At 37.4% G+C, this 22,025-nt stretch overlaps 3 protein-coding genes across 5 annotated transcripts in view; 2 read left to right on the top strand and 1 right to left on the bottom strand.

The window, feature by feature from the left end:
* Positions 1-4,746: 4,746 nt before the first annotated feature.
* Positions 4,747-10,970, top strand: RIPPLY3 (ripply transcriptional repressor 3). Its single transcript, XM_068688349.1, has 4 exons — positions 4,747-4,906; positions 6,063-6,132; positions 9,660-9,727; positions 10,748-10,970. The coding sequence occupies exons 1-4, from the start codon at positions 4,797-4,799 to the stop codon at positions 10,893-10,895; spliced, it is 396 nt and encodes a 131-aa protein (XP_068544450.1). The 5' UTR covers positions 4,747-4,796; the 3' UTR covers positions 10,896-10,970.
* Positions 10,971-15,491: 4,521 nt separating this feature from the next.
* PIGP (phosphatidylinositol glycan anchor biosynthesis class P) lies at positions 15,492-21,860 on the bottom strand. The gene is made up of 4 exons (XM_068688337.1): positions 21,725-21,860; positions 20,868-20,940; positions 20,236-20,354; positions 15,492-17,412 (listed from the first exon to the last, which is right to left on the bottom strand). The coding sequence occupies exons 1-4, from the start codon at positions 21,804-21,806 to the stop codon at positions 17,282-17,284; spliced, it is 405 nt and encodes a 134-aa protein (XP_068544438.1). The 5' UTR covers positions 21,807-21,860; the 3' UTR covers positions 15,492-17,281.
* Positions 21,805-22,025, top strand: part of TTC3 (tetratricopeptide repeat domain 3) — a 62,874-nt gene continuing 62,653 nt past the window's right edge. For all 3 annotated transcript variants that reach the window (XM_068688249.1, XM_068688257.1, XM_068688240.1), the window contains exon 1: positions 21,805-22,024. In XM_068688249.1, the coding sequence (XP_068544350.1) occupies positions 21,805-22,024 (220 nt within the window). The remainder of the gene's footprint in view (position 22,025) is intronic.

Below are 22,025 nucleotides of genomic sequence, written 5' to 3'. Positions count from 1 at the left end.
TTCATTTTTATTATTCTGAACTCAAGGCCTTTTATGCTCTTGGAAATTTACGGGAATAGGTATTCTAAAATCACAATTTTCCAAAAGAATCTCCAGCAACACCACAGTAGCATTGCAGATAAACAAGGAACAAATCAGCCATGCACAGTTTGGCATGGGTATCAATATCAAAAAACACCACCAGTACTATGGCAGGCATTTTTAGTACCGTGACAGACATTTTTATTTCTATAAATCTGCACCCACAGCAGAACCTTATCCAAAATGACAGGAATCTCTGACATAATTTTAATTTCTACAACACATGGTGGAGATGTTTGACATTTTCAGTTGGAATGTTAAATAATTTAAACAATTCCCTCCCTCCATTTCAAGCTTATGAAGTATCACCCTTGTATCGCTACTATATCCTCTACATATTCTACAGAGAGAGAAACTAAGTCTCTAGTGGTTCTAACTTTGCATTATGCACTGTTTCTTTGTGTGGATTATCTTATGCAGGAAGTCAAAATACTTACACATCTTACACAAAATACTTACAGGCACATCAAAAGAAAGAAAACAAGCCAAGTGTACAGCCTCTAAAGAAAGCTCTCAGCTTTGGAATTCACTTTCCCTGTAACAGTTCAACAGCCCATGCATTGCTGACCTTCAGAGCACACTGCAAAACACAACTGTTTATATAACCTTTGCACGATGAGGAACATACTTTGTTTAATCCTTCAGTATTCAATGACAGCATTGAACGCTGTCAACTATGTTTTGATTCCCCCCCCCTTTTTTTTTAAGGTTGCTTTGCCCTGCAAAAGTTTATGAACATATGAGAAAAATGAGTCAAAACTTCATGATAGAAGGGAATGTAAAGCAGAACAATATATAGGCAAAAACAGTCACCATTTTAAGACAGTGAGATGTTGGAACATTTTCAATAAGAATGATTTGAAGCCATAACATTGCTGTAGGTGTTCAAATTTCTGTCATAGTGTAGCTTAGACTTAATCGTGACAGGCTGATTAAAAGGTTAGGAATTTTATACTGGGAAACATTCTTTTGTATTATTATAAAGTCAAGGCCATTTACGCACTAGGAAATTTACTAAAATAGGTATTCTAAAATAACTATGTCAATCAGTTTCTCCATAAAGGGGGGTGGAAGGAAGCCTTGAAAATAAATGGTGAGTAATATTAGCTCTCAGACTTCCCAGAACTCTTGCGTATTTGTCAGAGAGAACAGATTACAGAAAAATGTTGCAAGATGCAGAACACAGGCACACACAGACATGAAATTGTTTAAAGAGAATTAGGTAAACCCTGAATAAAAGGCATAGGCTAAATTTTGAATTTCTGCTTGCAGCCTGGGGGACCCACCCTTAAATGAGATAGATGGACCAATTTCAGCAAAGACAGTTAAGTCTCTTTAGACTCTTTAAAAAGCCAATGTGGGAAGGCTTCCAAAAGACTCAGAACAGGAGGGTCAAGTCTACCATGAAACCCCAATGTGGAAGAGCTTCTCTCTCTCTCTCTGTCTTTTTTTTTTTTTTTAACTTTAAAATGAGTATTATGAGACTGGCTTTGCTGTACTTTGTAAATGACTTTGCTTCTTCCGCTTCCCTGTCCCATGAGAATTTTTCCAACAATTTATTTTTGAGGAGCTTTGCATGCTATTAATGGCTACAAATGCCCATGTTATGTTGTTTAATGCCAAGTATTATTTAAAACTATAAATGCTTTAGAATCAACCTGACTCCTGGACCTATCCAATTCATACTGAGTATTATTTCTTCTTGCAAATGCATAAGTGCTTTCATGAGAAAACTGAGTAGAACAGGTTTCCATCAGAAAAAGACAAGCATTTGTAACAGAATCAGTATTTTCTGATTCTGTGAAGTGTTCTTCACCAAACGCAGCACCTCATATTTAAAGTAAGTATATTGCAAAGAGTAAAGTAGTTCTTCCTTCCAGTATCTAAAGAGGGCTACAGGAAAGTTGGGGAGGGACTCTGTGTCAGGGAGTGCAGTGACAGGAAAACGGGGAATGGCTTTAAACTAAAAGAGGGAACATTTAGAATAGATACAAGGAATAAACTCTTCACTCAGAGGGTGGTGAGGCACTGGCACAGGTTGCTCAGAGAAGCCATGGATGCCCCATCGCTGGATGGGGCTTTATCAACCTGGTCTAGGAGGTATCCCTGCCCATGGCAGGGTTGGAATGAGATGGTCTTTAAGGTCTTTTTTAACCAAACTATTCTATGATTCTTACAATTAGACAGCTATGAATGGAGTAACCAATCCTTTTTTTTTTTTTTTTTTCTTCTTGTCTTTTTCTTTTTCCTTTTTCTTAGAAACTAGAGATCAAACATTAATACAGCTGCTCATATTTTACTGGACTAAACCATTTTCTACATATCTGTAACCTGAATTTAGCTAGTGATTTCCATGAAAATACTCATTAAAAATGTATGCTTCAATTGATTAAAACAACAATGTAATATTAACTTACATTTTTCTATGTTACCTATTGATTACATCAGATTACATTATAACTTCATTAACAATATAATATGTTCAATAATTTTATAACAGATTTGGTCTTGCAGGGCTTTATTAACAGATTTATTTGATGGTAACTTTTCATATTCCAGAGAGCTATGCTTTAGTAGTTTAGGGTTTAATTCTGCACTAATATCCCTGTTGGCAGATCCTTTCCAGAGCTATAAATCAATTATCCCCACATATGGATCCGATTGCAAGATTGGGACCATAGACATCAGTTGTGTAATGCACACTTCCTTTTCAGCTATCAAATTAAATTAGATCTAAATAAAACTAAGCTGATGAAATTACATATTTGTATTTAAGACTGTAATTCAGCAAAATATGTAATTATAATTCAGGTTACTTAGGAAGTTTGCTTTTTATTTTTTTCCTAGAACCCATGCTGCTATTTAATATAGAGTTATTTGAGCACTAATCACTACATTCTTCATTTCAATAATTGTACTGATTTTGATACATAAATGTTTAAAGTTACAGAGACTGTTCATATACTTTTTTTTTTCTTTCAAATGCAGTCTTATTTACTTAGTTACAAATTTACAAATATTACACAGCATTGAAACATGGGAGGGCGTAGAGTTAGACTCAGAGCCCTCTGTTCCAGTCAGTGCTTTCCAGAACAGCATTTAATGGCTTTGACCTTTTAAGTTTAAACTGTGTCTATTTGTCACAGCAAGAATGGCTGTTTTAAAGAATGGGGAAAATTAATGTAAATGTTGGTCTTCAACACATCAAATTCCAGAATATGTTACGTAAGACTACTTCAAAAACATATGTACTTCTGTAATGCTGTTATTTTAGCAGTCAAGTAGCTAACACAACTATTCAACTTGCACCAACATAGGAAAATCAGTCTTTCAAATCTGACTGAAATTCCTTCCTGTTGGGAATAGGAAAACTTAATTTCAAGAAAAAAAAAGTGCAAAGATACAGAATGCCTTCTAATACAGAGCAATAACAAAGGAAAACGATGTCTCTCAAGCAAGTATATCCAGTGGTCTTCATCTGTGAGTCCTGCCCTTTCTTGCTGACTGGACATGTGCTACCTTCTGCTGTATCACAGCTTGGAAAAGAGCCATGAAGGCTCATGTAGGAGGAACATGTCTCCCACAGAGAATTGCCAGCATCCTCTCAAAGTGAATGTTTTGATGGCTTTTTCAGCTCAAGGATCTAATTCATACTGAATAATCAATGGACAATCCATGTTCACTAAGCAAAATTATTTTTCTCTCTCTGGGAAGAAAGTTCACAGTAGAAGCTGATTATATTTGGGAGTTCAACCTGTTCTCTTTGATGTCTATGTGTAAACAGCACCAGTGGGAAGAGAATTCAGTATTAGGTTCTTATAATCCTCTCGCATCTCTGCAGTAATTGAGAAATAAAGGAAACAAAGTGAACTGTTGCAATGAACCATAACAATGAAAATCAGATAATGTCACCCACCAGGTAATAAATCGTTCTTGTACAATGTAATAGGTAACAAGTAATGCTTAGTACAAATGAAAACAGTAGGGAGGAAGCTTAGACTAAGTCTGTTCCTATTCATTCTTTGTAGGCTTAAACCATATATTGCATATTGTGAAATAAAACATTCCTCAAAGCAATGGAATTTGTAACTCTTATTCTTTGAAAAGATGAAGTAATCTTTCTTGGCATAAGCTTTCTTCTTCATCCATCAAATAACAAGCAAATTAAAGGAACATCCCAATAGCCTCGAGGAAGTCACAAGGCCTATCCTCTCACCTTCACTGAATTTTGGTATCTTTTTATCTTTTGAAGTTAGAAAATGGAAAAGACTTCAGTCATTGTAATTTTTTATGTATATTTAAAATTCTCTTTGAATTTCAGTTACATTTTTTTAGGAGCAGATGCTGATGAGCTTTCCCAAGACACACACAATGTAAAACATTGTATATTTCATACAGAACAAATACAGATTTTGTAAAACATCAACGGAAAGACAAAGGACACATTATTCAATATGATTTGTTAACTAAGCTTAATAAAAAGTCTGTTTCTCTAGAACTGCTCTCACCAGGAGCCTAGCCATGTGAGAACCACATCTTTGAACTATTTGGAAGAGTCAAAAGAAAACTCATTAAGGACATTTCTCTCCTTTTACCTGAGGCCATGTTTGTTTTAGGTAAGCATGCTTTGGGAGTTAAGATAAAGGAGGGGCTGAGAGGCCAAGACAAGCAGTCAGCCTGCCACAGAAACAGCAGGCTTTAGACGGTCAAAAACTATGGAGGGTGCAGCTGCAGATTTCTCGCTCCGGGCTACAGTGGATCACGTCTGTCATTGCTCCCGAGACACCCAGCAACACTCGCTCCATCCAGGAGAACAGCCACAGAGGTAAGACAGAGACAGGCAGAGAACTTTTTTCACCAACTTTCCATTCCAAGCTTCTCCAGAAATACTATGAGCTGAAAAGCATACGACTCCCTTAAAACAGGAATCCAGTCGAAGGAGAGGTATTGTATCTGTCTATAGGCACTGTTGAGCATCCCCTTTAAAATAATACCACCAGCTGTACCACAAGGTGAGCAATAAATGGATTCTGCCACTAAGAACAACAACATGGTCACTTTCAAGATGACTAAGAAGCCCAGACTGTAAGTATCATTTGAATGTAATGTTTTTGGCATTGAACAAACAACAAAAAAGAATTTTCAACTTCAGAAATAATGGGTAAAATACTTTTCTGAAAACATTTTGCTTGGAACTTGTATTTTATTTGTTATTCCAATATTTTATACTCTCCACTCAAATATTTCAGGATTTACTTGTAAATGGAAGCAGATGAAAATTCAGGTTGCGATAACTGATTTTTTTAAAGTTTATTTACCTTTTACATATAAAAACACTTTTTCATTTCCCCTACTGTATGTAACAGCAGCAGAGAAGGAAAGTACTACTGAAAATGCCATTTAAAATTGTAGTAGCCATCACCAAAAAATGGGACACATAGCATCCATGACAGTATATGCTCTCTTAAGCTAATTAGATCTGATTGCCCATGTTAGTTTAATGCTGAAGCTGTCTAATCAATAAATAACCAGGCACACCATGACCATATGTAACCTTTAATTAGACATAGCATCAGAGAAGGAGAATTACTTTTTTATTTTGTAGCAGTACTGCATAAACAGAAAATATTTCAGTATTAATTACATCATCATTTGGAGTGCAATGCAGTCCCTTTGAGCTGTGAAATCTTAATAGGAAATGATACCTTCGTTAAAAATGTGCAAGTGATTGTCTAACTTGTTCAATCAGATCATAGACAGAGGACAGATTAATATTGCCATTGAAATCACATTTACCAAATCAAAATATGTCCCTTCCAACTCAGATATTATATGAATCGATGATCAAAATGTGGTGGAAAAAAAGTTATTTCAAAAGATGCCAGCAGAATCTAACAAAAGCATTTGTATTGAATGGATACTGTATGGATATTACGACAGAGAATTAACTGTGGGAGTGCTATTCTATCTTAATCTTTCAGCAGCCCTGTTTTATGGAGGCCCTGGATGCTCACAGCCAGAGATGGTGAAATGACAGAGAATCAACAAATGGTGAGATTAAATTCTGGAGAAAATAATCCTTATAGAAAACAGGTGCAGAAATTGAAGCTATTTGAACAGAGGAAGTGAGGCTTGGTCTTCTTTTCTTTTTTTTTTCTTAAAAAAAAAAAAAAAAGTCAATTTAAAAGCATTTTCTTCAGTATTAAAAATGTTTTGAATTACAATGCTCTATACATGAGAATGTTTAAGAGTACCTCTAATTTATATTAGATATAATATCACTACGAACTCTTAAGGAGCTGCAGAGAGCACTGCTCACTAAGACAACAACAAATTTTAGCATCAGCTTTTACTTGCTTAATTACAAGAATTAAAATATCTTCAGAGTGAATTTTCCACCCCTAGCCCATACATGATATTGTGTATATGGCAAAAAAAGAGTTGGGAGTGAAAATGACTTTAAGATGAAATTTGAAAAATATACCTTCAGGTGCACAGTTTTGTTGATTGATGTTTGAGAGGGATGTTGTATAGCTAAACTAGCTAAGAAATCAAAAGAAAAATCAATTTAAAAGCTCATACTGAAAAATGCCTTTGAAAGGCCCAGAGATTATTAGTTCTATTTACTCGTTTTAGAAAGATTTGTTAGATCAGAGGATAAAAATAAAAAGACATTGAAGCACATTCAACATAAGGCCCAATGCTGCAAACTTGAAAAAAATGTATTGAAATGGTGCTCCAGTGCTTAGTTTTAAGTGCCTTTGTAAGTTTTTGCAGCATCAGATCCACAGTTACATCTCCAACTTTTTATCAAAAGCTCAGCAGGTTAAGACAACTCTCCTTAGTGCAAGTCTTTAAAGAATCATAGTTTGTACTATATTCTAACATGTGAAGTATCTTTTTATCATGTACTTTTTGCCTCTTGAAGATGGAGGCTGTAGCTATATGGATCTTTTAGAGTGCCATACTCCTGGCAAGCACGTTAGGGAAAGCCTGTAGAAGAATGTCCTTCCTAAAGGCACCTGCAACCTTGCTAAGAATGAGGGCTACCCTACTCTCAGAAGGATTGTATACTTACAATTTCAAGGAATTAAGGTTTCTGAAACTGTGATTTATTACTGAAATTCCATTTTTGTAGAAAATTGTATTCAAACAGCTTGAAAGTTTTAATCCACACTTGGGCTTCTTAACATTTGTGCAAGAAAAACAATCCACGCATGAATTTTTGCTAATGTTAGCAGCACTAGCGTAACATTCATGCTGACAGCTTGGCATTGCTTCACACTAAGTTCAGCTGAAACAGTTCATTTGAAAAAAACTATAAATTTAAAAAACATTTCTCCTTCTTGCCTGAAGCTGCTCAGATCCTTCTCATCCACTCCTTATGGTCCATTCATCTTCCTTTCACACTGCAGATGCCTCTGTAACCTGGGACCTAATGAGATGAGGGCTCAGGGAAGGCTTTAGGAGACCTTCCATATGCACTTTTGACAAATGAGGAAAGATGCTTGGATGTTTTGTGTGGTGTATAGGTGGAAAGAGGTGCTGGCTGATGCATAGGGATATCCCACAGCTGTGGGAAAAAGAAGCATCTTCTTCAGCAAGATTATTGAGGTGTCTAGGAGAAGGCCTTCAAAAATGGGTTGAGCACAATGTTTTGCTAGTTAGTTGCATGCCGTATACTTCTATTTTCTACAACATATACATACAAATGCCAGTGTTTTATGGATCAGTTGACATTCCAAGCACTGAACAGAAGCAAATAAGTGTCAATATACTCCATTTGTGTAACTAAATAGAAGATTTAAGAATATACTTATAAAACTCTAACCTGAGAAATTAAACGATGCCAAGCAAAGGACTAAAAAACAGAAGCACTGGTAAAATAAATAATTAAATAAATAATTGTACTTCTATTGCCAAGATCATGTGTTACAATACACCCTGTTTACTTATGCCTGATATTTTCCTTAAATAAAAATTAATCTTTTTTATACAACTTAAATGCAAATATTATTTATGCCAGAAGAAAAGCCATGAAAATCGATTTAAAGTTATGCCATATCTACAACATAATACAAATTAGCACTGAACATGTTCTGCTATATGCAAACAGCTGAATTAGATTTGCAGTTAATTGGGTTTATCAAATTGCTTTCCAAAAATGCTGTATTACAGTCTGAAAAGAAAAATGTACATATATATGTGTTTAATCAACGCATGTTATTGCATATATAATTTTAAATATATATATTAAATATATATGCTACATATTATATATATATTAAATATATATGCTATCTTCTGAACAGAAGATAGCAAGAAAAAAACTGGTCAATTAAGGTAAAAAGACTATTTTAATTTTAATCTAAATATGAGAAAATAAAAACAGTGTATGTTTTTATTATTTCACATAAATATTATGATCACACTGACAATGTTCAGCCAGATCAGGAACCCGTTTTACTAGGTACTGTGAAAACAAAGAAGTCTCCCAATTAAAAACCTAACAGCCTGAAGACAAAACGTTCTGGCTACAAGACGAACAGGCAGGCATGGGAGATAAGACCAACATAAAAAATACAGAGATAATTCTTTAAGACCCCTTGCTCAATCTGTAGCCCAAGGGCTTTTGGGGGCCCACCAAAATATTCATGCTTAGGCCTACTTCCTCAGAAAGATAGATGAATTGCTCTGACAGTGGCATAAGTCATCTTTGTTTATAGTAGACAGCTTCTAGATTTTGTTCACTAGAAATTATATTGCAGCGAAGTTAAATCTATTATTTTATGCAAAGTGAAGTTTATAGTAATAGGAGGAGAAAATCTTATTTGAAGATGCGGAAGAGAACATACATGTATGCCTACAAGACCAAGTAATAGGTCTCAATGACTTTGGAAGTTGCTTTCAGGTTTACAGTCGTAATGGGATTTGGTAATGTAAACTTCTTCTGCCAATTCTTTTTTTTTTTTTTTTTTTTTTTACTGTGACCTTAATTTTGAAGCGTTTATTTGCTAACTTTCCTTTTGATATTTAAAATGGATTTTTGCTACAGTTTGATGTATCAAAAAATGCTTGCTTTTTATATCACTGTTTGAATAGAAATATCAGATGCCAGCTGTCTCTTGATTTTACTGTTTGGACACCTAATGCACTTGTGATCCTTGATTAAAATTAAGCTTGCTGATTTGAACATTCCAACTCCAGCCTACTGGTTAGTTAAAGAGGTATTTTATAAACCCCTAAACCCCCAATCACTGATAACCCTTTTTTCTTCCAATCACTGATTTGATGATATTTGATGTTATTAGCTCACCAGTCTCTACAGATATTCCACAAGATCTTAAGCAGAATGTCCACTACTTTACAGCTTTATGGCTCATAAAAACACAAGTTCAAATGTTTTGTCAAATGCACAACTATGGGCAGCAAGTGGGCAGAAATAATCTCCAAAGTCTGTTTAGTCAGCAGAAAAAATGCAGAGCACCAAACAAAGCAACACTACCGTAGAATTTTAGTTACCTGTAGAAGAGTGAATTTGTCATTTTTAGCTTATTCTATATAATGTCTCTTTACAGTCAGAACTGGATGGTCAGCTAATGAATTTTAGATCAAAAGGAGCCCTGGGTTTTCAACATCCAGTGAGGTGAGTTAAATCCTATCACTTCATATAGGGAAAGTAACAGTCTCCAAAAAAAATCATGTTTCTTCTACGGAGAACTATCAGTTTGTCTCTGCAGTGTTTCTTTTTAGTCATGCAGTTTAACTACTCACCAAAGTCTGTAGATTTTTATCTGCCCACCAGGAAAGTTGCCCAGGCTGAACAAAACCTGAAACAATACTCTAATAATATAAAAAAAAAAAAGAAAAGAAAAGAAAAAAAAAAGCCATCTTAAAAGAAGTAACATGATCCTGTCTGATCTAATTTATATTTGCATTGGAATATCCCTCTTCTTTATGAGCATCATTTTTAAGAAGTTGTAGAAATTTAAATTGTATGACCTTTATCCCTTTGTCAAGTTAGTTGAAAACTGCCCAAAGTGGAACCAAGAGGAAAAGATGTGCATACATATGCACACAAAACCACATGCATATGTATATAGACCACATAAATTTTGCTTTAGTAGGAAAACAGGTGAAAACCTGAAATGTAAATTAATACGACATATGTAAGGTGTCAATACAAAATAGTATGAATTTTGAAAAAAATCTCAGCGTCTACCTCCTCCTCCACCTGGAGACATTAAAATCACTAAGATCAGCCTGTGTGCAAGAGTCAACCCACCCCAATTTTAATCTGGTGTTTTAATCTTAATGCCAGAATCCCAGAACATCCCTCTTCACTTTCTGCAGTCACACGGGATGCTTCCATTCTGTACTGAGCTGAAAAACAGAACAAAAAGTCTCAAACACACATCACTGCCCTGGCAACACGTTATCAGGGTGGGACCTTAGGTAAATACAATACAAGATATGCCCAAATCAACTGAGATAATTTAAAGTTAACAATACCTTTTAAGTTAGTAATTTATATTTTAAAATACAGAGAATCTCAAGATTTTTCTCCCTTCAAATAAAGATAAAAATAGATTTTAGTAGTCAAGTTAGGTTAGCTGGGAAAGTGTCTCATGGTTTTACTTTTTCTCTTCAAATGTTTTCTTATCAGACTATATTTGCCTAAGTCCAAATCCCAAAAATTTCTTAATAACATCGGAGAAAAGGTTCTGGCTAGTTTTCCAGTACAAGCTACAATTCACTTCTACAATGATGACACTGACTCTGAGGAAGATGAAGAAGAAACCAGTTCAGCCTAATAATAAACAGTTGTCAGCCTTTACAAAAATGTAACCAAAAAATAAATAAAACAAGAAATCAAGAAAGGAACTCTCACAAACGCATGGACAAACATCTGAATGAACAAAGAAACACATCAAAGCTTATGAAGACTATTTATACCTATATACCCAAGAAGAATGAGTCAATGCAACTGGAAATTAAGAGGAAATCCTTTCGTGTTTTGAGAGACTTAAATAAAACCCTGAAACTTAAAAAAAAAAAAAAAAAGTTGTAATGTTTTAAGTTGAGTTGATTTAAGCAATACTTGGATTAAGAATGTGAAGAGCACTGTCTTTGGTTATTCATTATTCTTTTACATTGCAGTCTGGATAAAATGAAAATAGGACTGATCATGAGGGAAAATAATATAACATACAGCCCCATAATAACCTGAAGGCTTTGAAACACAATGTTTGTAAGAATTTAAGAAATGAATGATTTCAAATACAAGACTATTGTTTATTAGCTCTGTGGGAGGATATTTGTTTCTTAACACTGTATGCCAGTTTAACCTAAGCAATTTCAACAGAGATTCCAATATAACTTCCTGCCAAGACAAGTTTTAAATGACAGCCTTGTGGTATCTTCTCTTATACTTAATTTTCCCCCCTCTAATCAGAAAAGTGCCTTGTTGTCAGCCAGGAGGAAAAAAAAAAAAAAGTGAGTTGGTTAAAAACTAGGATTTAGGTTAATGGCATATTAAAATGTATTACATACTAACTTTTTGTCTTATTTGCTACAAATTCCCGCCCCCCTCGGGGGGCTTACTGAGGTCTGTAAAAAAGCATCCTGGACAAGAACCAGCAGCTTCATTAAAAATATTTCCAGGAAGAAAAATGCTGGAGGTTCAGAAATCCCAGACAAGCAGCCACCATATAAATGCAGATCAACTACTCAAAATGCATGCTGTAAGCCCGCTGTGTTCTAGATGCTGATGTTCACACTTGAAATAAATGCAATGAAGTGAGAGGGGGAGAAAGGATAATGAAAATATAGCTGTGCAAACAACAAAATATCACAACTTTTTAGCCTGGGAGACATGACTGAATATGTAAATGTGGTCTTGAACATTTGAGAGGCTTGAAGATAGTGGGAAATGATTGAACATCAAATGAGAATAGTGAGCAGTGGGTTTAAAACAAAGTGAATACTTCACTCAGCTTGTGACTATGCTGTGATGTCGTGGAAACTAATAGTCTACCTACTTATAAAAAGTAAATTAAACAATTTCATAAGAAAAATATAAAGATGCTGCACAAAAGCTTCCTGATTCACATTGTTACAGGCTGTAAAATTATCCTGGGGAAACATTACTAGCTTCTTGCACTAATCTTTACTCTTCCATGAGTGTGTACTACTACTAGTCAGTGTTGGAGAGAGAATGTGAGCTAAATTTACCTTTGGTCTTGCATGAAACATGTTCTTAAATGCGCTACATCAGATGTAGTTTTAATTACATGAGCAAGAGCTGTTGCAAATCCATACCTTTGAAACACAAAAAAATAGCTTCAGAGAAGTATGATCATTAGGCATGTAGAACAAACTTATTATTAGAAAAATGAAACTGCATAGTGGATACCAGTCTTACCAAAGGCTCTTAGGAATATCAAAATAAATCACCTTAAATATCTGCTGAGGTCTGACAACATGTTATCAGCATAAATTGATTCAGTTTCTCAGTCAATACTACACTATGTCTCTTTTCCTTTCCCCTTTACTGTTAAATTCCATTTTTAAATTAAGGTATTATTACTGTATTATTTTCCTGATTGATAATACATGTATTTAGCTATGGTTATTAGAGGAAGTTAAAGCTACATTATTCTTTCCCAAACACACCGGCATTTTGTGTGTGTGTGTCACATAAACAAATGTATCTTCATGTTACAATGTCAACATAACCTTATTTGCACACTTAAATAAATTGTGCATTGTGATTCCTTACCAGTTTGCTAACAATTAACTAAAGACTAGAAGTGAACTAATTATATCATCTCTGTTTCTCAACTGCAGTTAATTTTCATTTTCCAGTTCTGGTTTGTTACTTCATCTGCAGTTTGACCTTGTGAAGTTTTCAGTGACCTTAGAATCATCCATCATTTCCAGGAAAAAGATAACAAAGCATCCCCAAATAATGAGTTTATCATGAGTTTACTACTTCAAAGACAAGGCTAGAAATGTACCATTTTACGGATTAGATTGTTGGCTCAGGACCTCATCTTGCAGAACTTCTGTTACCAGTTCAACAACTGTAACATTTTCAGCAAATGCTACCTTTCCATTTCCATTGTTTGTCTAAAATTATGAGTGACAGGTAAGTTCATGTCCCACTGGTACTTGAATGCTGGAGAGGTACCTAGACAATGCCTATTTGCCTAAATGTTGTTACACACCTTTTAGCCCATTCTCCCATCACAACATCTATTTTAAAGATCATCAAATCAAGTTGACAGCATCCCAAAACTATACTCCGATTTTTAAGACAGCCTGTACAATTCAGATTGCTTTAGGTAACAGCAAAACTATACCTACATATCACAAGGAGAAAGCCAACTCCGTTTTACTACTGCCAAAAGAAGTTTCTTCACACGGCATTGCTTCCTACATCATTTTCACGCTCACAAAGTGAAGTAAAATTGAGTTGCCATGTTTCTTATTGTTTCCTTTTCTTCCTGCGATCATCCTATGTGTAGGAACAGTAAACACTAACACACACAGAATTGTGCTAGGTTTTATAACATTTGCATATTTTACTCCATATGCTTGTATGTTTGATCTTCATAACCAGGCATTTACCTCTTTTATTACATCTCCCTGTTGATCACCAAGTGAAAAAATATTTCTATTAATGACATACTTACAACAAAAATAAAATTATGTGAATACACGGAGAATTTAGCTTTTCTGCTGCTTCATATGCATAAGTTAAATATTTGTGCTAAAGCTTCCAAGCTTACAGCATTCAACACAGCGCAATGCAATAAAAGACTTTATCCAAGTCTTTTCTGAAGTCTCAAAAGACTTTATCCAAGATAAAGTAATGGAAATGATTAAAAAGGGAAGCTATTCCCAAAGTTTCTAATTCAGTATTTCTCAACTTCAACATCATAAACATCACCTGTATTGTTACTACCCTTCTGTTTATAGCTAAGATGGAAAGGAGGGAATCTTTATCATCATTATACAAATTCGGCAACCATAGTTCTGTAATTTTATTTGGCATTCAGCCTTTTTGTTTGAAACAGCTCTCATTTGTTATTTCTTATTACATGTTTACACACGCATTCATTCCAATACCATTTGGGGGGAGCTTGTCTTATCACATGAAGCTTATAGTGAGATGTGTAAAAACTCATCAGCCTCCAACACATTAAAAATTGAAGGGAAAAAAAAACAGAAGCTGAATCAAATTCCACTAATTTCTACTAGTTGTGCTATGAAAAGATGCCATCGGTAAGTCAGAAGGGTGAAAACGGGGGCAAATTTTGGTTTTGCTTTTATTTACTTAGTTTTTGCCTCAGTCTGATAATAATGGACACCTGATATCCAAAGCCTTTAAACAGGTATGTTTTGTAAAGAAAGGCACTACTAGCACACATTTCAATCACTTCAGGTTTTCTTAGAATGGCAAAATGTAAGGCAAAATCTATATAAACTCCTCTAAATAACTATAGCTAACATTCGCTGTGTGTTTACGAAAGGCAGAACCTCTCTTCTCTTTGCAGCAGAGCTGTATATCTTTTGCTTAACTGCAGCCATAGGCAAGACCATAAGCTAATGAATCCCAAACAAAATACACATATCCCCTAGCAAAACACATTTGATAGCCCATATACACCATGTTATCTAGTTTTATTTTGATCACAAAGGCAACTTCTGAAGTGTCAATTATTATTCCTGAGTTGAAGAAAAGGTCACTACAGTGCCTTTGAAGCACCGCTACACAGTAGTGACAGAAAAGCAAAGATTGAGTTTCATGCCTGCAAGTTTTACTTAAACAAATGGCCCCAGTTTGCCTATTCACCTAGGTGCCTCTGTTGGTTTTCCCATAATTGTGAGGTCAGCAGTTAAATGAAATGGCAGATTCATCACTGATACAATCTTTGTCCAACGTTTACCATCCTTTAATTTGTGTGCTTTCAGGGCCTGAGGGCATTTTCCAGTAGCTTTTCTTTATCCTGAAGGGATCTGGGACTCCTTAACAGGGGACTAAATTAATCCTTACATTAAATGATAACAGAAACATGGCCTTCACTAGTTGTCAATTTAGAATGAAAAACAAAATTGCTTTCTCATAAAGCATAAGGAACAGAGAACGTGAACAGAAACTCCATGGGAGAACAAAAAGAAAAAAAGATTACAGTCAATACTTCAGTGCCTACAACATAACTAGAGAATTAACAAAAGACTAAATATATCTTCAAGTCTGTTGATCATAAAACCTTGTATTCACCCTACAGATAAGTGTTTGGGCATGTAAGTTAAGATAAACTGAAGGGCAAAAATGGGGTAGGGGGAAATAACAGCAACTGAGAGCACTCTGGAAAACAAAACACCTCAAAGAAATCTACAACTTTCAAGGAACAAGCATTTTACTAATTTACAGTCATGAAGATTAGATATAAATACTCATTCCTGTAAAACACACACAGACAACAAAACACTTAAAATGTAGCATACATGAAAGAACATTTACTTTTTAAGAAATATTTGAACTACTGCTGTAAGTTACTGTGTTTTTTGTTACAACCCAGACTATAACAAGGTGGACCTGAGGGCTCCTTCAAACTAGTTTTCATTTTTTTTATAAAAAGCTCAATAAATGTAATTTCAAAAGTTGTTTCAGTTTTTTTTTTAACATAGATCCTTTATTTCTGGTGATCTTGGTATTTTAATTAAGGAAGGGCTGCCACCCAAAGGGACCTGGACAAGCTTGATAAGTGGGCCCATGTGAACCTAACAAGATTCAACAAGTCCAAGTGCAAGGTGCTACACCTGGGCCAGAGCAACCCCAGACTGAAGCACAGACTGGGAGAAGAACTCATTGAGAGCAGCCCTGCAGAGAAGGACTTGGGGGTTCTGGTGGATGAAAGGCTTGCCATGAGCCAGCAGCGTGTGCTTGCAGCCCAGAAGGCTGCGTCCTGGGCTGCATCAACAGAGGAGTGGACAGCAGGGCAAGGGAGGGGATTGTGCCCCTCTGCTCTGCCTTGTCAGGCCTCACTTGGCGTGCTGCATCCGTTTGGGGCCCCCAGCACAAGAAGGATGTTGATCTGTTCGAGTGGGGCCAGAGGAGGGCCATGAAGTTGGTCAGAGGGCTGGAGCATCTCTCCCACAAAGAAAGGCTGAGAGAGCTGGGGATGTTCAGCCTGGAGAAGAGAAGGCTCTGAGGTGAACTCCTTGCAGTCCCTCAAGACTTAAAGGAGACTTACGAAAAAGATGGAGAGCAACTTTTTGCTCAGTTAGACAATGACAGGACAAGGGGGAATAGCTTTAAACCATTCAGCCATTTAAACCAAAGAGGAGAGATTTAGATTAGAGGTTAGGATTAAATTCTTCACTCAGGCTGGTGAGGCCCTAGCACAGGCTGCCCAGAGAAGCTGTGGGTGCCCCATCCCTGGAGGTGTTCGAGGCCAGGCTGGATGAGGCCCTGGGCAACCTGGTCTAGGTTGCGGTGTTCCTGCCTATGGCAGGGGGGTTGGAACTGGATGATCTTCAAGGTGCCTTCCAACCTAATCCATTCTGTGGTTCTATGGTTAATAAGTCCACCAATTTGGGAAAAAAATAAAATAGTTTGTTGAGTGAAGAACTGTGTAAAGAAAAGTCAACCACTATATATCTTGACCCAGAACAAATATTATAAAATCACAGGAAAGTTGCTAACTTTAAGGAAGTAAAAATTAACTATATTTTACTAATATCTACATATGAAAACCATACATTTACAATGTAAACACTTCAGTTTAACTTATATAAAAAAGCTTCAAGCATTTGATAAATTAAACACATGTGCTCTCCCCAAACACAGTGAGAAACAAAATTACGCTAGGTCCAAATATTATCTTTTACTCAGAAGGAAATCACAAGTAGCAACCTACAAGTAATAGAATGCTATTTTAAAATCAAAAGAACAGTTAGATAAATTAATGTGGCATAATTTTCATATCAGTGCAAGTTATTATGCTGCATGCATAATAATAAAACCAAACCATCTCAATGAAATGTGTTTACATAATTTAGTTAGAAATTCAGAACAAAAAGCTCTGTTATAAAATCAGAAAGAAGTTTCTTTTACCATGGGAAGGTTTTGATTTTACTTACGCAATGCTTCAACTAATCAGCTAATTCAAACAAGTCTTAATAATAACTATCTGCTATTGCAGATTCCTTTTTCAGGAAGAAAAAACATTCTGTTTACTTCACTGATGGGAATATCTCTCAGTGCTGGAATTGCTTCTTCTTGAAATTTCTTCTGTTGCTGCTTTTTTGCATAGTTATCTACAGGAAACAATTAAGACATTCCATATATTAAAGACATTTTCTTTGAAGAAATATTACATAAGGCAACACTGTATAAAATTAGCTACTGAGTGCTGAGGTGTAACAAGATGGTAAATCAGAAACACTTTACATCAACATATATTAGCATATATATATATATATATATATATATATATATATATATATATATATATTAAAAAGCCCTGAAGAAATCAATCCTGCCCTTCTGCTGGAATCTTTGTCTAGAACTTTGCTTGGTTTAAAATGCTGTATGACATTAAACCAAAACTACCTGAAAGATAAACAAAATGAACAAGCCCTACAGTGAATAGCTCAGTCTGTACTGTGGACATTTAATATTAGGATTCCTGCTGGGAAATGCTGTTCACTCTCCCTTTAACTTGGCTTCTTGTTCTTATCACCATGCAGCACCCATTCTTACAATAGCATAAACTTGTTTGGAGGTGCATTTCGAACAGTTCCCTCTAAAAAAAAAAAGAGAGAGAGACAAGAGTAGCTGTTTTTCAAACTGAGTAGGTCCCCTATCTCACCAACTATGCAGGCTCTTGGATTGGCACAAAGTGAAAGGGTGGCATGAGAAGAACATGCCTGGTCAAGCTTTATAGGCCCAAGTCCCGTTCCTCTAATGCTGTCTGTTTTACTAAAAGAATATGCTTCACTAGTTGGAGACCACTGCATCAAATAGCAAAGAGTTTTTCCCTCTTAGCACAGGAGCAGGCCACATGCCGAAAGATCAGCTGGCATGGAAGAAGACCGGCCTGGCTGAACAGAGAGTTGTGGCTAGAGCTCAGGATGAAAAAGAGGGTTTATGGGCTTTGGAACAAGGGGCATGCTACTCAGAAGGGCTACAAAGATGTCATGAGGCTGTGCAGGGAGAAAATTAGAAGGGTCAAAAGGCAAACTTGAACTCAATCTGACTACTGCTGTTAAAGACAATACAAAATATTTTTATAAATATAAACAAGGAGGATTAAGGAGAATCTTCATCATGCATCTTCAGCATTGGAGGTGGGGGGAAACACAGTGACAAGAGATGAGGAAAAGACTGAAATACTTAATGCCTTCTTTGCCTCAGTCTTTAGTAGCAAGTTCTCTGGGTACCCAGCCCTCTGAGCTGGTAAATAGGGACAGGGAGCAGAGTGAAGCCCTCATAATCCACGAGGAAATGGTTAGCCAACTGCTAAACCACTTAGACATACACAAGTCTGTGGGGCTGGATGGGATCCACCCAAGGGTACTGAGAGAACTGGCAGAAGAACTGGCCAAGCTGCTTTCCACCATTTATCAGCAGTCCTGGCTACCAGGGAAGGTCCCAGTTGACTAGTGGCCAGCAAAAGTGACACCCATTGACAAGAAGGGCTGGAAGAAGGATTCAGGAAACTATAGGCCTGTCAGTCTGACTTGGTGCCAGGGAATTTCATGGAGCAGATTATCTTGAGTGCCATCATGCAGCATTTACAGGACAACCAGGTGATCAGGTCCAGTCAGCATGGGTTTATCAAAGACAGGTCCTGCTTGATGAACCTGATCTCCTTTTATGACAAGGTGATGTGCTCAGTGGATGAGGTCTACCTAGATTTCAGTAAAGCTTTTGACACCATTTCCCACAGCATTCTCCTAAAGAAGGCGGATGCTCAAGGCTTGGATGTGTGTACACTTCATTGGGTTAGAAACAGAATGTCTGGCCAGGCCCAAAGATTTGTGGTGAATGGAGTTAAATCCAGCCGGAGGCCAGTCACAAGGGGTATCCCCCAGGACTCAGTATTGAGGAAACTTCTCTTCAGTACCTTTAGCAGTGATCTGGACGAGGGGATGGAGTGCACCCTTGGTAAGTTTGCAGATGATACCAAGTTAGGCATGAGTGTTGATCTGCTCAAGGGTAGGAGGGTTCTGAAGAGGGATCTGGATAGGCTGGATCAATGGGCTGAGGCCAACAGTATGAAGTTCAACAAGGCCAAACGCTGTATCCTGCACTTGAGGTGCAACAACCCAATGCAATGCTACAGGCTGGGGGAAAGCTACTCAGTGGAAAGGGACCTGGGGGTGTTGGTCGATAGCCAGCTGAACATGAGCCAGCAGTGTGCTCAGGTGGCCAAGAAGGTCAACAGCATCCTGGCCTGTGTCAGGAACAGTGTGGCCAGCAGGATAAGGGAAGTGATTGTCCTTCTGTATTTGGCTCTGGTGAGGCCGCACCCCGAATACTGTGTTCAGTTTTGGGCCCCTCACTACAAGAAAGACATGGAGGTGCTCGAGCGTATCCAAAGGGTGACAAAGCTGGTAAAGGGCCTTGAGAGCAAGTCTTATGAGGAGTGCCTAAAGGAGCTGGGGTTGTTTAGCCTTGAGAAAAGGAGGCTCAGGGGAGACTTTATCGTGCTGTACAGTTACCTTAAGGGATGCTACACCAAGATGGGCATCTGACTCTTCTCCCAAGCACCAAGTGATAAGATGAGGGGAAATGCCCTCAAGTTGCACCAGGGGAGGTTTAGGTTGGATGTTAGGAGAAATTTATTTACTGAAAGGGTTGTGTGGCATTGGAATAGGCTGCCCAGGCTGAGTCACCAGCCCTGGAGGTCTTCAAAAAATGTGTAGATGTAGAACTTAGTAGCATGGTTTAGTGGTGGAGTTCAGTACTAGGTTAAAGGTTGGACTAGATGATCTTAGAGGTCTTTTCCAGCCTGAATGATTCTATGATTCTACACACATATATATATAGAGAGAGAGAAATTATCAGCTAAGTATCAAAATCTTGAAAACAAACCAAAACCAACCACCCAAAAAACCCCACACCAATAATATTACCTGTAACGGTATTCGTGGAATTCAGTGGAGCGGTACTCATCATGTTAATACCAAAAAGTAATATATAACCAATTCCTACAGAAACTAGTAGGTATGCTGGTAAAGCAACTGCCCAGTACCTGAGGAAATCAGATTTCAAAATTTACGTTTTATAATAACAAACACCTAACAATGTAACAGTTTTAATGCAGTGATTGTTATTGCATCTAGCACAAACTTGGAAACATGAAAAGAAACACTACTGATGAGTAGGAACCCTGGTTTCTCCAACGAGAACGGACTGCAGAAATCACTGTAACTAGTGAGGGTATAAACTGTCAAGTAGACTCATTTAATAGATTTTTTTTTTAAAGTCTACTGTATTTTCATTGGCAAACTCCCTGAAAACAAAATTTCAAATTTACCATAAAACATTGAAATACTATCTGTTTCATTACAATTTTCAACATAACTACTTATCCACATGAAATAATGCTTCATAAAGATTACAGTCTTTTAAAATCAGGAAAAAATGGATTAAATTTAAGACCACTATTTAAAAAATGGTTTCACTGTTTCCTGTCTGAAAATAATTACACACATCCAAATGTAAGAGTCTGAGATTGAACTTAAGACCTTAAAGTTGAACTTACTTTTGAGGCCAGTATGTTAGTCCCAGTGAGAAGAGCCAAGTCTCAGGAACATATGCCCAAATAAGATACAGTACTGCACAAAAGAATTAAAAAGGGGTAACAGTCCAAGTGATACCATTTTAGACCTCCTTCTTAAGATTTAGATCAATACTTTCACACTGGGACATACCAAGACAGTATTTTGCTTTTACACAATTAAAGTCAAAATAGCTATACCAAGACATTGTAGAATATGCCTCTCACACAAAACCTGCCCAATATGGGGGAACCATCGTGCAGCTGCTTATATGATATCGCTTTTATATTCGAATTAACATCTAGTTAATCTAGCCAACATCCTTTCCCTTCTGCTTCCCTCCTTAAGATGATAAAAACTTGTAGCAGGATCTTGTTTTACTATTCAATTACAGTACACTCACAGAAGCATTTCTTGCATTGAAAGCGTTTCACCCACTCAAGCTTTAGCTCTGTATGAGCATGTAAGATACGCCCAGTGAATGCTAAAGCATCTGTCACATCAGCAGTGAAATGACTGGCCTAGTTTTGTTTTTGTTTGTTTGTTTATTTTGTTTTTCAGCATTTGGGTGGGGAAGCTTTCACTACCGTGATTAGTGAGAACACGAGTAGCTCAAGTAAAAAAGCTCCTAAAATTATAACACAGAGGGTTTTTGACATAAGCATTTGACTCCGTGACACCTTCCAAGCCCTGCAGCACTACGAGGGACAGACACAACTTGGCATTGCCGCGGCAGGCGGTGTAACAGCCCCCGGAGGGAGGCAGCAGCTCAGCACCACTCCAGCCCCCCGGGGCTCCCCTGCCGGACGCCTTTCGCCCCACAAGCACAGCGCGTACTCACTAAAGCCGAACCAGGATCCCAGAAACAGAGCAAAGCCGTATATCGCCCGCTCCGGCAGGGGGGCCGGGGAGTTCTCCACCATGCCGGGCTCTGCGCTTGGGGGGCGGTACGGGAGGGAGCAGCAGCAGCAGGAGGAGGAGGAGGAGGAGGAGGAAGAGGAGGAGGAAGGACGTGGAGCCCCCCCCGGACATGCGCCCTCAGAGCAAGCCGAGCAAGCTGCAGGCGAACGCATGCGCTCGGGTGGGGACCGGGCGGAGCCGGGGAGGGTCCCGGAGCAGAGCCGCGGCTCCCGAGGGGCCGG

This window comes from Anas acuta, chromosome 1, assembly GCF_963932015.1.
Source record: "Anas acuta chromosome 1, bAnaAcu1.1, whole genome shotgun sequence".
NCBI lineage: Eukaryota > Metazoa > Chordata > Aves > Anseriformes > Anatidae > Anas > Anas acuta.
Note: the sequence above shows the minus strand (reverse complement) of the source record. Positions and strands in the feature narration are given on the sequence as shown.